General features: G+C 40.5%; 1 protein-coding gene across 3 annotated transcripts in view; it reads right to left on the bottom strand.

Annotated features, from left to right (window-relative positions):
- Window positions 1-273: 273 nt before the first annotated feature.
- The window catches only part of cpne5a (copine Va), a 232922-nt gene continuing 213677 nt past the window's right edge, over window positions 274-19518 (bottom strand). For 2 of the 3 annotated variants that reach the window (XM_062052928.1, XM_062052929.1), the window contains 3 exons: window positions 10009-10066; window positions 7090-7163; window positions 274-3009 (listed from right to left, as the gene is read on the bottom strand). In XM_062052928.1, coding sequence (XP_061908912.1) covers window positions 2821-3009; window positions 7090-7163; window positions 10009-10066 — 321 coding nt within the window. In that variant the 3' untranslated portion in view covers window positions 274-2820. The remainder of the gene's footprint in view (window positions 3010-7089; window positions 7164-10008; window positions 10067-19518) is intronic. The other variant, XM_062052930.1, reaches the window with a different exon arrangement.

Below are 19518 nucleotides of genomic sequence, written 5' to 3'. Positions count from 1 at the left end.
TGACATGTTTCTTGCTACTTTATGTTGTATATTTTTTACATGAGATTTCCAATTCATTTCATCATCTATTTTTACACCCAACAATGTGTTTTCTTATACCCTGACAATGTCTACTCCGTCTATTTGTATTTGTGTTTGACTTTCTCTTCCACTGTTACCAAAGAACCGTCATTGGATGTTACGTAGCCCAAACCGTAGTTTTTTCAAAATTGAAAAAAAAAAATCATACCCTGCAAGCATATTCAAAATCATGACCATGGTCCAATTTGTCAATATTTTTTATTAATCTTAATTTAAGGCAATCCATTACAAAGCATTTCACAAACCACAGCATGACGACAATCATGTCCAACACTTGGTTTGGAAATAATTCAGCATGCAAGTCAGAGACCGAGAGAGGTATGTAAACAACCTGGGATAGAAGAGGAGCAGTGGCAAAAACCAGTACAGTATGTGTCTCTGAGGAACAGAATGGGACCAGAGCAGAGATGCAACATGCTTGAGATGCTCGTTATCACCAAAGAAGCATCCCAAGGAACAAGTCAAGCATATGGCCGATGCGCTAATAGGGTGAAATGATGGCAGACTACCCAACTTGCTGCCATTTTTGGCACACACATGCACAAGGTCTAAAGATGTCAAGTTCGAATGAGCACTTTTTTGGCACCGAACATTCCGTACAGTGGGGTTACAGTATGTACACAATTAGAAATAAGATGAAGGGGTGGGGGGTGGGGGGGGAACAACTGTACTTACTGACATCTTCATTCTAAAATGACTATGTTTCACATTTGCATAAGTGTCAAGTAGATTCTTAGAGTCTTGGTACTTAAAACAGCTTAAGTCTACTTTAAATGAGAGAAGTATTGGTTACATGCAGGATGTGCACACATAGAGAAAATAATTAAGTATCATATCGAACAAAATTCAGGACCTTGTATGGGGAAATTGTGTTTGATGTTAAGATAACTACACCAGAAATATAAACCGTAAGGTTTCTCTCTTATAATTCTTAATGTGCTTGGATGGCTTTTCGTAGAGGTATTCTGGTATTTATATATGCTACGTAACAAAAATTGCATGGCCTCATATTTAAAAAGACTAAATACGTTATGTTTGTGTCCTCTTGTAGAGGTATATTACGTCATATTTAAGGAATACAAGTATGTAGTAGGGTGTGTGAGGTGCTATCAGAATTTTTGATTTGCATTAAATGGCTAACAAAACCAACCCTACGCACAAAATGACCACGTATTCTCAAAGAACGCGACAAATAGTTGTAGATGAGCAATATATGTATTTTTAATAAAAACAAATGCATGTTTACTCCTTCTCCGAGGCAAACAACAAAATTTCCCCAGTTGAACTGTAAACAGGTCTTGACTAGGAGTACTGTAAAAGGCTCAGCCATACTGTTACCTTGCATTATATTATATAATATTACTAGTGATGAGCGGGAAGTACAAAAAAGTACACAGCACGTGTGTAACCTCCACTTATTTACTCAACAGTTTTATCCTTAGCAACGTGTGCATCTTCATCGTGAGAGAATAACACCTGGCTAAGAGAATTTGGATATGTTTCCATATTATAGGCACAGTTGGATCACATGACTGAGAGAAACTAGTCAAAACAATGGCGGTGTTGGTTGAACAACTGTCTTATTCAGTCCTATATGTGCATCTTAATAGCATGTTTGGAAAAATAATAGCGTGAACTACTGTACAATATTGAAGTAAAAGCAGTGTACGGCGTCTTATACTACTCAATGTGTAGTTTTAGTTGAAAAAATATAGTTTTTTTTATTATGGAGAACTACCTTGTAGCTACAGTACTTGTGTTCGGCGTGATCAGCAAAGAATGCTATGGTAAAATATTTCATAAAGTTTTGCAACAATGTTAGTTTAGAGTCACGATTCCACGCAATGACTCGAAACCTAAATCATGTGGTTTGTTTGCTTGATTTAAGATTTCTTCCTGTGCACCATACACTACCTAGTAAAAAGGTGTGTGTTGTTTGTAAACATACGCATTTTTGATAAATAGCATTAGAATACATTAATAACATATTACTTATAATCACTGCCTTCCAGCTGTGAACTCATTCTGCGGTTGGTTCATTTCAAAACAATAATGTTTAGCTTATTAACATAATGTCCATTGTGCTTTCGATGTGGGTAGTAATTAGTGCAGTGTTTTGATAGAAATACTAGAAATAGGTATACTTATAATTAGAAGAAGAAGACAGGGTACTGGAATTGTAACTTGCAATCAAAAAATGGTCAGACAATTCATAAAATGCTGAATATATATTACATGCTTTTTTTTATATATTACAGTCTTTATCAAAGTAGAAATTGGGATGTATTTTCTATATTATTGTAAGATAAAATATACGATGGAAAACTCCAGGTAAAATATGATTCTTGAACCCCCCCCCCCACCCACCGTCTAAAACCCTGTTTAAAGAGAATAAATAATTACTGCAATACATAAATAAATTAGTATACATATGATTTTCTAAATCAATACACATCAATTGCAAATGTATCACAAACATGATACACACTGGCACATTAATTATGCCCTTCCTATGTATTCTCTTGCTATCCGTGACATCACTCACCACTTTGACAGCAAACAATGACGGCACCTAAAGGCTCCTCTGAGCGCCCTCTCGGCCTCCAACGGGAGTCAAGCGCCAAAACTCTTCCATCTTCCTCCTGCAGGTGCCCTCAAAGCTCCAAATCCATTTGCTCCAAAATAGAAATGGAGTCTCATCTCTGTTGGTTTGACTAACGGTACATGAGGGGCGGGGCTTCAGACGGAGTTGGTTTGGAAATGGTTGTCAGGCAAGTAAGCCGGTGGGACGGTGTTAGGTTTAATGGCTCTGCTCTTCATGTAGGAGATGAGCTGGTCCGGGATTTCGGCCAGTACGTCCTTAGCCAGGCGGGCCATGCTCAGAACGTGGTTGCCTGTGCGGTCCATGTAGTCCCTGAATGGGACAAACTGGGGTGATGGAGGAGAAACCAGTGAGAAGAGAAGAAGAAGGATGAGAAGATGAAGAGTCTACCTGGCGGCATTGTTCAATTTTGCAAGAAATGTTCAGCTGTTAAAGGTAAACAGTAGGGCTGTGAATCTTTGGGTGTGCCACGATTCGATTCAATATCGATTCTTGGGGTCACGATTCGATTGAAAATCGATTTTTTTTTTTTCAATTCAACACGATTCTCGATTCTAAAACGATTTGTTCCCGATTTAAAACGATTCTCTATTCATTCAACACATAGGATTTCAGCAGGATCTACCCCAGTCTGCTGACATGCAAGCAGAGTAGTAGACTTTTGTAAAAAGCTTTTATAATTGTAAAGGACAATGTTTCAGCAACTGATTGCAATAATGTAAATGTGTTTTAACTATTAAATGAACCAAAAATATGACTTATTTTATCTTTGTGAAAATATTGGACACAGTGTGTTGTCAAGCTTATGAGATGCGATGCAAGTGTAAGCCACTGTGACACTATTGTTCTTTTTTTAAATTTTTTATAAATGTCTAATGATAATGTCAATGAGGGATTTTTAATCACTGCTATGTTGAAATTGTAACTAATATTGATGCTGTTGTTGATAATATTCATTTTTGTTTCACTACTTCTGGTTTGTTCTGTGTCGTGTTTGTGTCTCCTCTCAATTGCTCTGTTTATTGCAGTTCTCAGTGTTGCTGGGTCGGGTTTGGTTTTGGAATTGGATTGCATTGTTATGGTATTAATTTAAAAAAAAAAAAAAAAAAATTAAAATTTTAAAAATGAGAATCGATTTTGAATCGCACAACGTGAGAATCGCGATTCATATTCGAATCGATTTTTTTCCCACACCCCTAGTAAACAGTCAGTCTTCCTTAATGTTACCCATCATGCACAATTGTTATGTAAAGCAATAATTATTTTCCCTGTGGCTCTCATCAAAGGCGGACATTTTCCCTTCCCCTCTTCCTTATCTCTCCTGCTTGCTTCTTTGTTTTGTCTAGTCTTAACTTTATTGTAGCCTCTTTTTGCACTGCTCTCCAAAATCTAAACAATGGAATTGATCAACTTTCCTCTCAATGAAATTGACAAGATCTTGGATTCGGCCACCCCTTTAGTCAAAGACGTTGAAGACGTCAGAATCATATCATAACAGGACATCTTCTGATTGGAGTAAGCGTTGCCCTGGTGTATCGACAAATTAGAAGATGCTGGCAGCCGTTCAAGGTACCCTAAAGCGGCCACAAATGATTGGAGGGTGCGGGCAGAACTCTGAGCGCTCAGACTTTTGTGATTTTGGACTTTGCTCTGGATTGCGAAGTATGATGAATTTGAGGACCAGAAATAGAAAATGAGGGTGAAATGTTTAAATTTGTTGAAACACAAACATTCTATTCTGAATCGTTTACCCTGGCTGAAAGCAACCTAGGGTACAGTGCAGCAAAGATGCAACAAACTCCTTCCTTGTCTCTTATGGACACACACCTGGTGTTTGTTGACATTTGTTGGACTGACTGGCTGTGTTATTGCGTTTGCGAGAGCGCCAATGTTGCTGAACAACGCCGTTCTGTAGGCTTACACACACACGTAACTACTGAAAATACACGCCACACACACACATGCTGCAACCCCCACATCCCACGCCTTGGACGCTTCACCCCACGTGGTATAACGGAAAAATAGAGCAGCGCCCCCGGTGGCGGCAGCTTCAGGCCGGATGCACGCCCCCTCCCCCCTTGTTGCAAGTCTCGAGTTGTATGTCGTAATATGTATATGTGATTTGCTTGAGGTTCTTTTCCTGGGGCCGTACTTATCAAGCTTCTTAGAATTACTCCTAAGAAATCTGCTAAGAGTTGACTTAAGAGTAAATAAATTCTTCGCTGAAAGCTGCACTTAATAGTTAGTTATCAAGCGTCTTACTCACACTTTCAGCGAAGTGTAGGACTGAATCTTAAGTGTCACACTCAGAGCTGAATTACGACATTGCTATGTGCCGTAAACGGAATTTTAGGTGACGTAATTTCTGTGTCCATAGAAATGACCAATCACGGAAGGGAATCCCTTGTCTAAGAATAAAGAAATATCTTGGAAATATTTAAGTGGACAATGGGAGTGTATATTTTGACAATAAACTACAAAATAATACAAAACAAACTAGTCCCCGCCAGCACTCACGCTACCGCTCCCTCTCTTCTATCGCCCACACACTCACTGACGTCACTCACCTCACGGCCACACACATACGCTACTGTCATAACATTTTCTTTCCAATTCAATAATTAGGCAACTAATTTGAAACTGGTGTGGGTGGCTCTATATATACTAGCCCACTGCAGACACATGCAGAAATCAACAAGGAATCGAAAAGTATTAAATCTGTGACAAAAATAATATCCGCTCTGTCTAAACGATACTGTTTGATCAGCTGCTCGTCATAAAAAAAAACAAAAAACATTGTTCCGTTCCCTGAACGTTCGCGCACGTCTCTCTCGCCTCAGTGCCATCCCCTGCTGGCAACTCCTAACCACTTAAGACACCTCTGAAGGTCTCTTAAATATCGTGGAGAGTAGGAGTGATTCTTAGACTTAAGAACGTTGATAAAAAGCTTTTATTCTTAAGTTTGAGAGTAGGACTAAATTTCGCAAATCCTCAGGACTTAAGTGTAAAATGGCACTCTAAGAAGCTTGATAAGTACGGCCCCTGGTCTCTAACTAACTAACTGTAATCCACGGTTGAAATTGAGTATAGGAGGCTTACAAATTTAGTATTTTTTATTTCTCCAAAAAAACAATGTATTTCCCAGTAATCAATTATTTTTTTTCCACAAAAAATTCATAACATTAAATTCAAGTTTGATCAAAAGCGTATAAAAATAGTTTTACATAGATAAAGTGTGACGAAAATGTGTAAGTAAAGGTTACAAATAAATATACTGCAGAGAGCCCCAATTTCTAAGTGATATACAGCGATTCCCATGAGTTGAATTACTACTGGGAACTTAATTATATTTATTTAGTCATCTGTACACCTGTGAGTTACATTTCTTATATAACCTCTTTTCATTGGCCCTCCCCTTTCCTCTCCCTTATCTCTCCTGCTTGCTTCTTTGTCTTGTCTTGGTCGCGGGGTTGCTGGAGCTAAACTAAATTGGCCCTAGTGTGTGAATGTGAGTGGGGATGTTGTCTGTCTATATTTTATTTTTATTTCATTTAATATTATATTATTGTCTTTATTGTTTTTTATTCTGCCGTTTACCTAAATGTTTTGTTGAGGCCTAAATGCAACACAATTCATGTGTCATGTTTAGGAATGGGTACCAAATTCAGTACTTTTACAGGTGCACAAAATATTCCGTTGGTTGTTCCGATTCATGTAAAATCCAAAAACCCTACCAATTTTTAATACCTGGGTTGCAAGAAACGTCACATAGCAGACTGCTTATAGATAATGTTGCAATTTTCCATGCCAACAAAGCAAGGATGCCTGACACAAAGCGCTCAAAAATAAGACTGCAGTTTTAAAACAAGTTTGATGATAATTTACATTAGATATGTCATGCGCATGCTACTGGTTAGCATTGGCAATTTCAACACCTCCAAATGTTGTGATCAAAAATACAACTAAGATGCAGGTTACAATCTAACAGCTAGCATGTAATGAGTGTAGTACTTACAGTATAAACACTTTGCAGGGCTCAACAAAAGACAAGCGAGGCACATTCAACTTATTGCAATGGACTACTTCCTGGCTCAGGCAACACATTGAGGACAGACTGAAATGAAGGCATACTTGCAAGTGACACTCACAAGTGTAAAAAAAAACAAAGATGTAAACAACTCTACAGCACAATTATCATTATAAATACAGTGTAAATGTTTTATACAAAAACATATATTTTGTCATTGACAGGTACTGGGAATTGGTAATGTATCGGTTCAAATATAGTAGGTACCCATTCTTAGTCATGTGGTCTGGTCACATTAGAAAATGTGTGTCTTATAATGGTTGTAGTAAGAATTTTTTTATTTGAGCTGTATCCGAATCCTTATTAACTATTATTTCACCTGTACAATGTCTCTCTCTGCAAGTTTTCCACGTGAGGAAATCCTGATGTCATCACCATCCAGCTCCACCATGGCTGCAACAAAAGCAAAATTCACTTTACTTACCCCTCTTATTGATGATATACATTTAGTGGGTACAACATTAGCCACACTTAGGGAGATTATTACAAGCGATATACAGGGGGTCCTGGATTTATGGCGTTCCATGTTATGACAAATTTGTAGTAACAAAGGCACTCCCAGAAAGAGAACTACTGTAGTTACATGTATGCGACCAAATAATACAGTACATAGGGGAAGTAGTACGTACAGTAGATAGAGTAATATGCAGACGGTGAAATACCTAACAACGGATTTAATAATAATTATTAAAATATACGCCACACACACATACACCACCCCCCATCCAACGCCCTCGACGCGAATCCTTTAGGGGTGATGGACGGATGGGCAGCGCCTGAAGAGCTGCAGCCTCCGACCGTAGCCCCCACTCCCTCCCCTCTGTTGCTGGATATCTCGATATGTATGTTGTAATATGTATATGTGCTTTGCTATGGAGGTTTTTTTCCCACTCCAGACTGGGCCCCCTTAGGAGCCCAGTCTAGATTGAATTATTTTAATTATCCTTCCCCAGCATTTACCTTTTTCCCATCTTTTACGGGGGGCCTTGTGGCGACCCATCAGCGTTCCTGTTCTGTAACCCTGTACACTGTTTGTTTGTCTAATCTTAAACGGGTTTGTGCTGAAAACAAAGTTCCACTGTACTTGTGCAATGACAATAAAGACCTACCTACCTTAATGAATTCGATGTATATAGTGTTTATAGAGACACTCAAAGTACTTCACAGAGAACTGACAACACATTGTTCATTAACTCCACATTCACAATATGATGGTGGGAAGTTTTTTTTTTGTTTGTTTGTTTTTTTTGTCATGATAAAAAACAATCATGTGTGCTTACGGACTGTATCCCTGCAGACTGTATTGATCTATATTGATATATAATGTAGGAACCAGAAATATTAATAACAGAAAGAAACAACCCTTTTGTGCTATTGAGTGTGAATGAGTATAAATGGGGGACTGAGGTTTTTTGAGATAAACTAATTGTAAGTGTATCTTGTGTTTTTTATGTTGATTTAATAAAAAAAATAAAAAGGTTTTTAATTAAAAAAAAAAAAAAAAAAAAATTATTGTGCGATCCACGGACCGGTACCGGGCCGCGGCCCGGTGGTTGGGGACCACTGATCTAAGCCACACCGCCCCATAATACATAATACAATACAGTACAGTAGTAATAGTAGGTATCTGTATCGCTACATTGGTGGACAATGTCACTCATGTTTGTTCTTTTTAGTTCAAGTTTGAGTCACATAAAACACAAAATCATTCTTTTTGCAATATGAATGTAAACTACATTAGTATTTCCTGCATATATTGTAAGAAGAGACGTGTGTATTTTAAGCATATTAAAGGTTGCTGCAGAATTTTACAGATGTTCTTTAAATGATGAAATGTGTGCATTTTCAATGTTTTGCGTAAACAAAACTTAAAGCAATATTTATTTCTTTTTTGTTGCATAAAATGTTTGAAGATAGACATAGTTAAATGGAGCCCTTACAAGACACAAAAAATGTTATTGCTTAAATCACATTTTAATAAAACTGCAAATTTAATCAAAAAGGAAAGACAGTGGCGGGCCGTGCGTTTCCCACCTTCAGTGATCTCCGACTTCAATGATTACCTCTCAAAATACCATCATTGACGTCACCACATGATCATTGCTGGAAAAATACTACACAGGAACACATTTACACCCTACTGGGCATTGAACTACATCAACAGTATACAAAACGTGTAATTTTCTGGCACATTTAAAAATCAATTAAAACGCATCAGCAATTAAAACATATACCGTACATTTCTCTGCTTGGCTTATGCAACTTCCGGTCAATAAAGTTTGATTCAATGTACACACTTCTCAAATATATATTAACTGCCCTGACCTCATGATGGCGACAAATACACATGTAACAATGTTCATTAAATGACAAGCATGACACAAGAGTTTAACAACTTTTAGTTGTAACAGACAGCCGCTGTCAACAACTCGTGATCTGATTGGCTATCGCAACTGTCTATCAACTGTATGTCCCCGATCACTTACAGTGCACTGATGCCCGCATTGATGATTCTGAAGGCCCCGGGCTAAAACTAAAAAAAACAGCACTGGAACGAGCATAATATGACATGAAGAGAATATGAAGAATTTTAGATATTTAGGGAAAGTAAATTAAAACAAATATTGTATCTTTAATTATGATCAAGATTTGTGGTTATGTTAGGCCAGCAGAGAGGGCCTTGCTGGCCTGACGGCACACCACTGCATTTAGACATCATAAAACAGAAGTGGCCAACAGCATTGGCTGTTCCTGACCCAAGCCACTCAAACGCTGGGACAATAATCAAGGAGAAGGAAGCTATCTTTCTACAATCATATGATCTTCTACTAAGAAAACGACAGTTATTAATATCTAAACAGTGTAGTGGTCTCACTCTTGAAAGGTATTCCTCATAATAAGATTGTCTCTCAACCACAGGGATAAAAGTACGAAGTTGTTCTCTCTTTTGTATCATCTTTTCCTGTAATTGGTGTATTTAATCTTTTTCTGGCTATATTTCAAGTCCTTTGTGTGTTTTGTGCACAGTGTGAGTGACATAATTAGCTGTAATTTAGATATAAGTTCCGACTTCAATGACCGTCGTGAGAACGGAACTCGTTCGTAACCTGAGGACCCCCTGTGTCACACGTTCAGATAATACGAAGACAATAATGCTCTGTTTGGGCTGACACTGTTCAAGAAGTATAAACTTTGAAACTGTGATGGAAATTGTACACACATCAGTTGCCGCTCTCACCATCAAACTCAGCTTGGCCGACTCCAACGATGATGATTGACATGGGGAGTTTTGCTGCCTGTCGGGAGCAAGGATGGCAGTCAGTTGCTGGTAAGTCAGGACATGTTCTACTACACAGTATCTCATACTGCACTTGCTCTTCGTGCTAAGTCAGTCTAACTGGAAGCGTGTGGCTCCCCAAAGAAAGAACAGATCAGAAGAATAATGGTCGGGAAGGAATGATAGAAACATAAATGATAGATAAAATGTTAAAAGTTTCATGGCAGTGTTTCACACACACATTATGGTGCAGTTAGTCTCAATCGTCCACGGCCTGACAAAGAATACATTATTTAGTAATAGGGAGTGCGAACACTATTACAACATTGAACTAGAACTACATTTAACTGTGCACTTTTCCTATGCTGCTTTTATAACCTGAAACATGAGTCTGGTGAAAGGTAACATATTTCTTACAATTTAGCTCAAATATATAAAGAGAATGAGGAAATGCATACTGGAATATGCACCATTTCAACAGCCATTTTTTATTACAGTACATCTTCTCAAAGTTAAAGTTAAAAGTTAAAGTACCAATGATTGTCACACACACAATAGGTGTGGTGAAATTAACCTCTGCATTTGACCCATCCCCTTGTTCACAACCTGGGAGGTGAGGGGAGCAGTGAGCAGCAGCGGTGGCCATGCCCGGGAATAATTTTTGGGGATTTAACCCCCAATTCCAACCCTTGATGCTGAGTGCCAAGCAGGGAGGTAATGGGTCCCATTGTTATAGTCTTTGGCATGACTCGGCCGGGGTTTGAACTCACGACCTACCGATCTCAGGACGGACACTCTAACTGCCCTGTGGTTAAGAACGATATCCCCATGTGTCATGACTTAAAGGGGACTTACAACTTTTCTTACCTATTGGTACCGTTTTTTGTGTATTTAGGATCAGCATAATCCTCGAAAACCTGAAATCAAACCATGAAAGCACGGCAGAGATATTTATAAAACAATATTGCCTTCCTTCATACGTCCTTCAAATGAGACGTTTATGAAATTTGTCCCACTTGGAACGTCAGCGGATATCTCCATAAACAGGAAAATTTGACCCGACGAGTTTTGCACAATTTCGTCATTGTAGTCCCACGTTGTAGTCAATAAATTTATTATTTTTCTTTATCCTCTCTTTGTGGGGCAGACTGGCTCGTACATGCACCTGTATCCTCTTCTGTTGCCATTTCTAATACAAAGTAGCGCATAGTTGTAACTTATATCTGTCAGAAGACTCAAGATCGAAGTGTTAAAAACTACAACATGGATGACGGGAAGAAGACGCAGTAGAAGTGGGGGCACGGAAATTAGGCCGTACACAAAACGGCGCATCCTGAAGAGATGGTCAGAAAGCGGCTTGAGGATAGTCTAATAAACATAATCTATGCAAAATTAATGTTATAGTTGAGGTTTCTTTGGTTTATCCGTTATACAGTGCTCAAAACCAGGGTAGAGCGGAATATATGTTAGGTCAGGAAAAAACACATGGGCTTTTTCATCCCTACAAGCCTGTTTCACAGGTTTCCCTGCTCTTCTGTGTTTTTCCCTGACCTAACAAATATAATGTTATGTAGACCATAAGGAATAGTTTTAAATGTGCAAAAAAAAACATAATATGACCCTTTTGTATGATGTGAATGGCAACAGGTGGACAAACAGGTTAATTGTGTGCCTTTTTCAATCCAGTGGAAGATCATTTAATTGCCCTGCTTGTCATTAGATGTTGCTAGCATAGGCAGAAGAACAGTAAATACATGAACATTTTCTGACCAACATGTGAAATTGGATAATTTGATTATTTCTAATAGCACACTAATCTCTCATGGCAGATTGTTAGGGAATCCCTGCATTTGAGTAGTCCGTGTGAAGCTTGTTTAGCAGTATACGTTCAGTATCCACTGAAAATGGGTCAGTGCGTTCACAGTCATTACTGTCTAAAAAAAAGATGGTAACACAAGTGAGTACCAGGATAATTGTGTTGCTCACAGTCATGCGTGGTGAGGGGTAGTGTCATGGTCTGTGGCTGCATGAGTGCTGCTGCCCTTACTGGAGAGCTGTAGTTCATTAAGGGAGGTGTCTAACATCCACCAGTGATGTTATCAGGAGTGGAAGATGATTCTAGTAACAACCTGTGCAGTGAATTCCATGCCCAAGAAGATTAAGACAGGGCTATATAATAATGGTGCTTATGTACTAACCCAGCAGGCACAATACATTGATACAACATTGATTATATATATATATATGTCCTAAAAAAAACTGACTTTGAAACATTGTTGCAAAATAGTTGTTTTTGTAAATTGAGACAACAATGGTGTTTAAAGTTGGATCCACATTGTTGGTTGTGAAATGACCAAATTTCATTGGACAAATCAACGTCACAACCTGACATTGAATAGACCAGGGGTCCCCAAACTTTTTGACTGCGGGGCCGCATTGGGGTAAAACAATTTGGCGGGGGGCCGCGCTATATATATACATATATATATATATATATATATATATATATGTATATAAATATATATATATACTATATATATATATATATATATATATATATATATATATATATATATATATATATATATATATATATATATATATATATATATATATATATATATATATATATATATATATATATATATATATTATATGTAAATGTGTGTGTGTATGTATATGTTTATGTAAATGTGTATATATGTGTGTGTATATATGTCTATGTCTATGTATATATCCATGTATATATGTATGTATATGTGTATATATGTATATATGTATATATATGTATATGTGTATATATGTATATATATATGTATATGTGTATATATGTGTATATATGTATGTGTCTATATGTGTGTGTATATATATATATATATATATATATATATATATATATATATATATATATATATATATATATATATATTATATATATATATATTATATATATATATATATATATATATATATATATATATATATATATATATATATATATATATATATATATATTATATATATATATATTATATATATATATATATATATATATATATATATATATATATATATATATATATATATATATATATATATATATATATATATATATATATATATATATACATATATATATATGTATATGTGTATATATGTATATGTGTCTATATGTGTGTGTCAGTGGCGTGCCGTCACTAGAGGCAGGGGAGGCACGGCCTCACCTGCCATCATAGAAAGAAAAAAAAAAGTAAAAAGAAAAAAAAATAATTAAATTGTTATATGTATCCAGTGATTATACTAAAGTTATTTTCCATTTAACTTCACCAGTTTTAGATTACTTTAATTTTTATTTTCACATTTGCCGTTCAAATACTGAGAAGAGACGGTGCGGTGATCAGCAGCCAGTTGAGGCACGTCACTGATTACATGGATTGTGTGCAATGACTCGGCTAACTGCTGGCCTGCTGTGCAGTGAGACTGTATTGCTATATGAATTATATTATACATTTCCATAGTTTAGTTAGCTGAGGTATATAATGTACAGTGTATTTTGTCAACAACTGTATGTGTGTAAGTATTTCTTGTGCTGAGCGATCATAAAACTGGAGGCTCGTCTCATAACCCCGCCTCCGGGTGCCAAGCACCTCCGCCGCAGAATGCACCCCCGACGGGAGCGCCGCGGCCACACCAACCAAAGTCTACACCCAAACCCTCCACGTGCAAGACCGAATCCACCCAAAAAAAGTCACTTAACAAGAAGCCAAAAAGTGCAAAAACAACAATGCTCGCGCGGCGCGCCAGAGGAGCCGTGAACAGGGACACAACATTAGGTACACCTGCAGACGGCAGCGCCGATTTCATATTTCATTCATTCACAACTCTTCCAACATGAACACCACTGCTCCCGCACTTATAAGTAAAGGTAAGACCATAATAACGTTTTTTTTTATTAAATGTGCTTTTTTGTGTGCATGCTACAGTTTGTAAGTGTAAAGTTAAGTTAAAGTACCAATGATTGTCACACACACACTAGGTGTGGTGAAATGTGTCCTCTGCATTTGACCCATCCCCTTGATCACCCCCTGGGAGGTGAGGGGAGCAGTGGGCAGCAGCGGCGCCGTGCCTGGGAATAATTTTTGGTGATTTAACCCCCAATTCCAACCCTTGATGCTGAGTGCCAAGCAGGGAAGAATGCTGGTATGAGCTTTTAAACACAACCCGTTAACTGCTGCCAATCACATGGTGAATAAGTAAATCTGACTGTGATGAAGTCAGTGCCTCACCAGTCATGAACCTCACCGCACGCCACTGGTGTGTGTATACATATATATATATATATATATATATATATATATATATATATATATATATATATATATATATATATATATATATATATATATATATATATATATATATATATATATATGTATATATATATATATATATATATATATATATATATATATATATATATATATATATATATATATATATATATATATGTATTCATACATACATATTTGTACATATACAGTATATTCCTCACGCACTAATTGACTTAAAGAGCGCACTTGCTGCATGTCACGTTATCGATGGTAAAATGCATTTTTAGACAATATGATTTGCCTGAGTTGCTAGGAGATGGTAGAAAATGGACTAGTAAGGACACATTTTAAAAAAAATAAAAATAATAATAATAATAATTTTTAACTTGGGACTTCCCGCGGGCCGGATTTTGGACGTCAGAACCCAACATTGATTAAACGTCAAAAAGCATGCTGTTCCAACGTTAGGATTGAGTTGCTCAACGTCAGGACCTAATTCAACAAGTTCTCAATGTTGTTTTAATGTCCTGTGCCTGCTGGAAAATATTCACACTTTGGACACAATTTGAACACGTTCACTGTGAGTTGTGTTGCCAGCTATTTAAACAAAAATGCCTGAGTCATTTTTAGAGAACAGTAAATCTCGACTTCTATACACTGACCAAGGGCCTGCTCTACAACAAGTCCTAAATAGTGTGTGCAAACTATACAATTGTGAGTAATACGCCTTGGCGTATTGCGTGTGATCTACTAAGTCTGTGTGCATAATTGATAACAAGTGCAAAAGTGGTGCAGAGCGCTCAATTTAAATGATTGTTTTAGGATAGGACAGGATAGTATAGGATAGGATAAAATAGACTTTAATTTGTCCCACAATGACGAAATGTTGTGGTCACAGGCCACAAAAATAAGGCAAACACACATGCTAATGGTGCACTCTGGGAGGTGCTGCGCCGAATTTTAATTGAAAATGCATATTGCAAAAAGTTTTTGGATATAGGAGAAATATTAATTATACATTTCCATACAAAAAAACAAACACCATAAAAAAAACCCCGATATGTTTAATTTTTTAAAATATTTTTGTTTATGACAAATTTGTATACAGACGAAATATTCTCTCTCTCAATCGTTTGTCTTTGCAGCGCGATCGCCTCCTTTATCTCACCATTTGTGTGTAACTGTACTTTTCTCATTTAAGAGACGTAATCCTCTGCACATGAGCATGGCAGATGAGCTTAAATAATTGCTATACAGGGCATCTGGAAAGTATTTACAGGATGGAAAGTATTCACAGCGTTTCACTTTTTCACACATATTTCTGTTACAGCTTTATTCCAAAATGTAATATGTTCATTTTTGTCCTCAAAAATCTACACACAATACCATATAATGACAACGCGAAAAGGTTTTTATTAAAACAATTTGCAAATGCATTGAAAATAAAAAAAGGATTCACAGCCTTTACTAAATAATTTGTTTATGCACCTTTGGCAGGTAGTCTTTTTGAATATGGTGCCACAAGCTTGGCACGCTCATCTATTGATTTTCACCCAGGATGTTTCTGTGCATTTTTACATTCATCGTTCCCTCTATCCTGATTAGTCTTCCAGTTTCTGCCACTTAAAACCATCCCCACAGCATGATGCTGCCACCACCATGCTTCATTGTAGGGATGATATTGGCCTAATGATGAGCGGTGCCTGGTTTCCTCCAATTGTGATGCCTGACATTCACGCCAAAGAGTTCATTTTTTTCTCATCACACTGTAGTATTGTGTTTTTTATAGTCTGAGAGTCTTTCCGGCGCATGTTAGCAAACATTTTACTTAGAAATGGCTTCCTTCTGGTCACTACCATACAGGCCTGATTGGTGGATTGCTGCAGAGATGGTTGTCCCTCTGGAAGGTTCTCCTCTCTCCAAAGAGGAGTTTGCGTGTCCCAATGATCCTAGGAGCTATGTTGTCCGGGGGCTTTATGCCCCCTGGTAGGGTCTCCCAAGACAAACTGGTCCTAGGTGAGGGATCAGACAAAGAGCAGCTCGAAGACCTCAATGAAAAATAAAAACTATGGACCCAGATTTCCCTCGCCCGGACGCGGGTCACCGGGGCCCCCCTCTGGAGCCAGGCCCGGAGGTGGGGCACGATGGCGAGCGCCTGGTGGCCGGGCCTGTCCCCATGGGGCCCGGCCGGGCACAGCCCGAAGAGGCAACGTGGGTTCCCCCTCCAATGGGCTCACCACCCATAGCAGGGGTCATAGAGGTCGGGTGCAATGTGAGCTGGGCGGCAGCCGAAGGCAGGGCACTTGGCGGTCCGATCCTCGGCTACAGAAGCTAGCTCTTGGGACGTGGAACGTCACCTCGCTGGGGGGGAAGGAGCCTGAGCTAGTGCGCGAGGTGGAGAAGTTCCGACTAGACATAGTCGGACTCACTTCGACGCACAGCAAGGGCTCTGGAACCAGGTCTCTCGAGAGGGGCTGGACTCTCTTCTACTCTGGCGTTGCCGGCAGTGAGAGGCGATGGGCTGGGGTGGCAATTCTTGTTGCTCCCCCGTCTCAGAGCCTGCATGTTGGAGTTCAACCCGGTGGACGAGAGGGTATCTTCCCTCCGCCTTCAGGTGGGGGAACGGGTCCTGACTGTGGTTTGCGCTTACGCGCCAAACCGCAGCTCAGAGTACCCACCCTTTTTGGATTCACTCGAGGGAGTACTTGAGAGTGCTCCCCCGGGTGATTCCCTCATTCTACTGGGGGACTTCAACGCTCATGTTGGCAGCGACAGTGAAACCTGGAGAGGCGTGATTGGGAAGAATGGCTGCCCAGATCTGAACCAGAGCGGTGTTTTGTTATTGGACTTTTGTGCCCGTCCCAGATTGTCCATAACGAACACCATGTTCAAACATAAGGGTGTCCATATGTGCACTTGGCACCAGGACACCCTAGGCCGCAGTTCCATGATCGACTTTGTGGTTGTGTCGTCGGATTTGCGGCCTCATGTTTTGGACACTCGGGTGAAGAGAGGGGCGGAGCTTTCTACCGATCACCACCTGGTGGTGAGTTGGCTGCGATGGTGGGGGAGGATGCCGGACAGACCTGGCAGGCCCAAACGCATTGTGAGGGTTTGCTGGGAACGTCTGGCAGAGTCTCCTGTCAGAGAGAGTTTCAATTCCCACCTCCGGAAGAACTTTGAACAAGTCACGAGGGAGGTGCTGGACATTGAGTCCGAATGGACCATGTTCCGCGCCTCTATTGTCGAGGCGGCTGATTGGAGCTGTGGCCGCAAGGTAGTTGGTGCCTGTCGTGGCGGTAATCCTAGAACCCGTTGGTGGACACCGGCGGTGAGGGATGCCGTCAAGCTGAAGAAGGAGTCCTATCGGGTTCTTTTGGCTCATAGGACTCCTGAGGCAGCGGACAGGTACCGACAGGCCAAGCGGTGTGCGGCTTTGGCGGTCGCGGAGGCAAAAACTCGGACATGGGAGGAGTTCGGGGAAGCCATGGAAAACGACTTCCGGACGGCTTCGAAGCGATTCTGGACCACCATCCGCCGCCTCAGGAAGGGGAAGCAGTGCACTATCAACACCGTGTATGGTGAGGATGGTGTTCTGCTGACCTCGACTGCGGATGTTGTGGATCGGTGGAGGGAATACTTCGAAGACCTCCTCAATCCCACCAACACGTCTTCCTATGAGGAAACAGTGCCTGGGGAATCTGTGGTGGGCTCTCCTATTTCTGGGGCTGAGGTTGCTGAGGTAGTTAAAAAGCTCCTCGGTGGCAAGGCCCCGGGGGTGGATGAGATCCGCCCAGAGTTCCTTAAGGCTCTGGATGCTGTGGGGCTGTCTTGGTTGACAAGACTCTGCAGCATCGCGTGGACATCGGGGGCGGTACCTCTGGATTGGCAGACCGGGGTGATGGTTCCTCTCTTTAAGAAGGGGAACCGGAGGGTGTGTTCTAACTATCGTGGGATCACACTCCTCAGCCTTCCCGGTAAGGTCTATTCAGGTGTGCTGGAGAGGAGGCTACGCCGGATAGTCGAACCTCGGATTCAGGAGGAACAGTGTGGTTTTCGTCCTGGTCGTGGAACTGTGGACCAGCTCTATACTCTCGGCAGGGTCCTTGAGGGTGCATGGGAGTTTGCCCAACCAGTCTACATGTGTTTTGTGGACTTGGAGAAGGCATTCGACCGTGTCCCTCGGGAAGTCCTGTGGGGAGTGCTCAGAGAGTATGGGGGGACTGTCTGATTGTGGCGGTCCGCTCCCTGTATGATCAGTGCCAGAGTTTGGTCCGCATTGCCGGCAGTAAGTCGGACACGTTTCCAGTGAGGGTTGGACTCCGCCAAGGCTGCCCTTTGTCACCGATTCTGTTCATAACTTTTATGGACAGAATTTCTAGGCGCAGTCAAGGCGTTGAGGGGATCTGGTTTGGTGGCTGCAGGATTAGGTCTCTCAGGATCTTCAGCTCTCGCTGGATCGGTTCGCAGCTGAGTGTGAAGCGACTGGGATGAGAATCAGCACCTCCAAGTCCGAATCCATGGTTCTCGCCCGGAAAAGGGTGGAGTGCCATCTCCGGGTTGCAGAGGAGACCCTGCCCCAAGTGGAGGAGTTCAAGTACCTCAGAGTCTTGTTCACGAGTGAGGGAAGAGTGGATCGTGAGATCGACAGGCGGATCGGTGCAGCGTCTTCAGTAATGCGGACGCTGTATCGATCCGTTGTGGTGAAGAAGGAGCTGAGCCGGAAGGCAAAGCTCTCAATTTACCGGTCGATCTACGTTCCCATCCTCACCTATGGTCATGAGCTTTGGGTTATGACCGAAAGGACAAGATCACGGCTACAAGCGGCCGAAATGAGTTTCCTCCGCCGGGTGGCGGGGCTCTCCCTTAGAGATAGGGTGAGAAGCTCTGCCATCCGGGGGGAGCTCAAAGTAAAGCCGCTGCTCCTCCACATCGAGAGGAGCCAGATGAGGTGGTTCGGGCATCTGGTCAGGATGCCACTCGAACGCCTCCCTAGGGAGTTGTTTAGGGCACGTCGGACCGGTAGGAGGCCACGGGGAAGACCCAGGACACGTTGGGAAGACTATGTCTCCCGGCTGGCCTGGGAACGCCTCGGGATCCCCCGGGAGGAGCTGGACGAAGTGGCTGGGGAGAGGGAAGT

Source organism: Entelurus aequoreus, linkage group LG07 (assembly GCF_033978785.1).
Source record: "Entelurus aequoreus isolate RoL-2023_Sb linkage group LG07, RoL_Eaeq_v1.1, whole genome shotgun sequence".
Lineage (NCBI taxonomy): Eukaryota > Metazoa > Chordata > Actinopteri > Syngnathiformes > Syngnathidae > Entelurus > Entelurus aequoreus.
The sequence above is the reverse complement of the archived record's forward strand: the minus strand, read 5'-3'. Positions and strand labels throughout refer to the sequence as shown.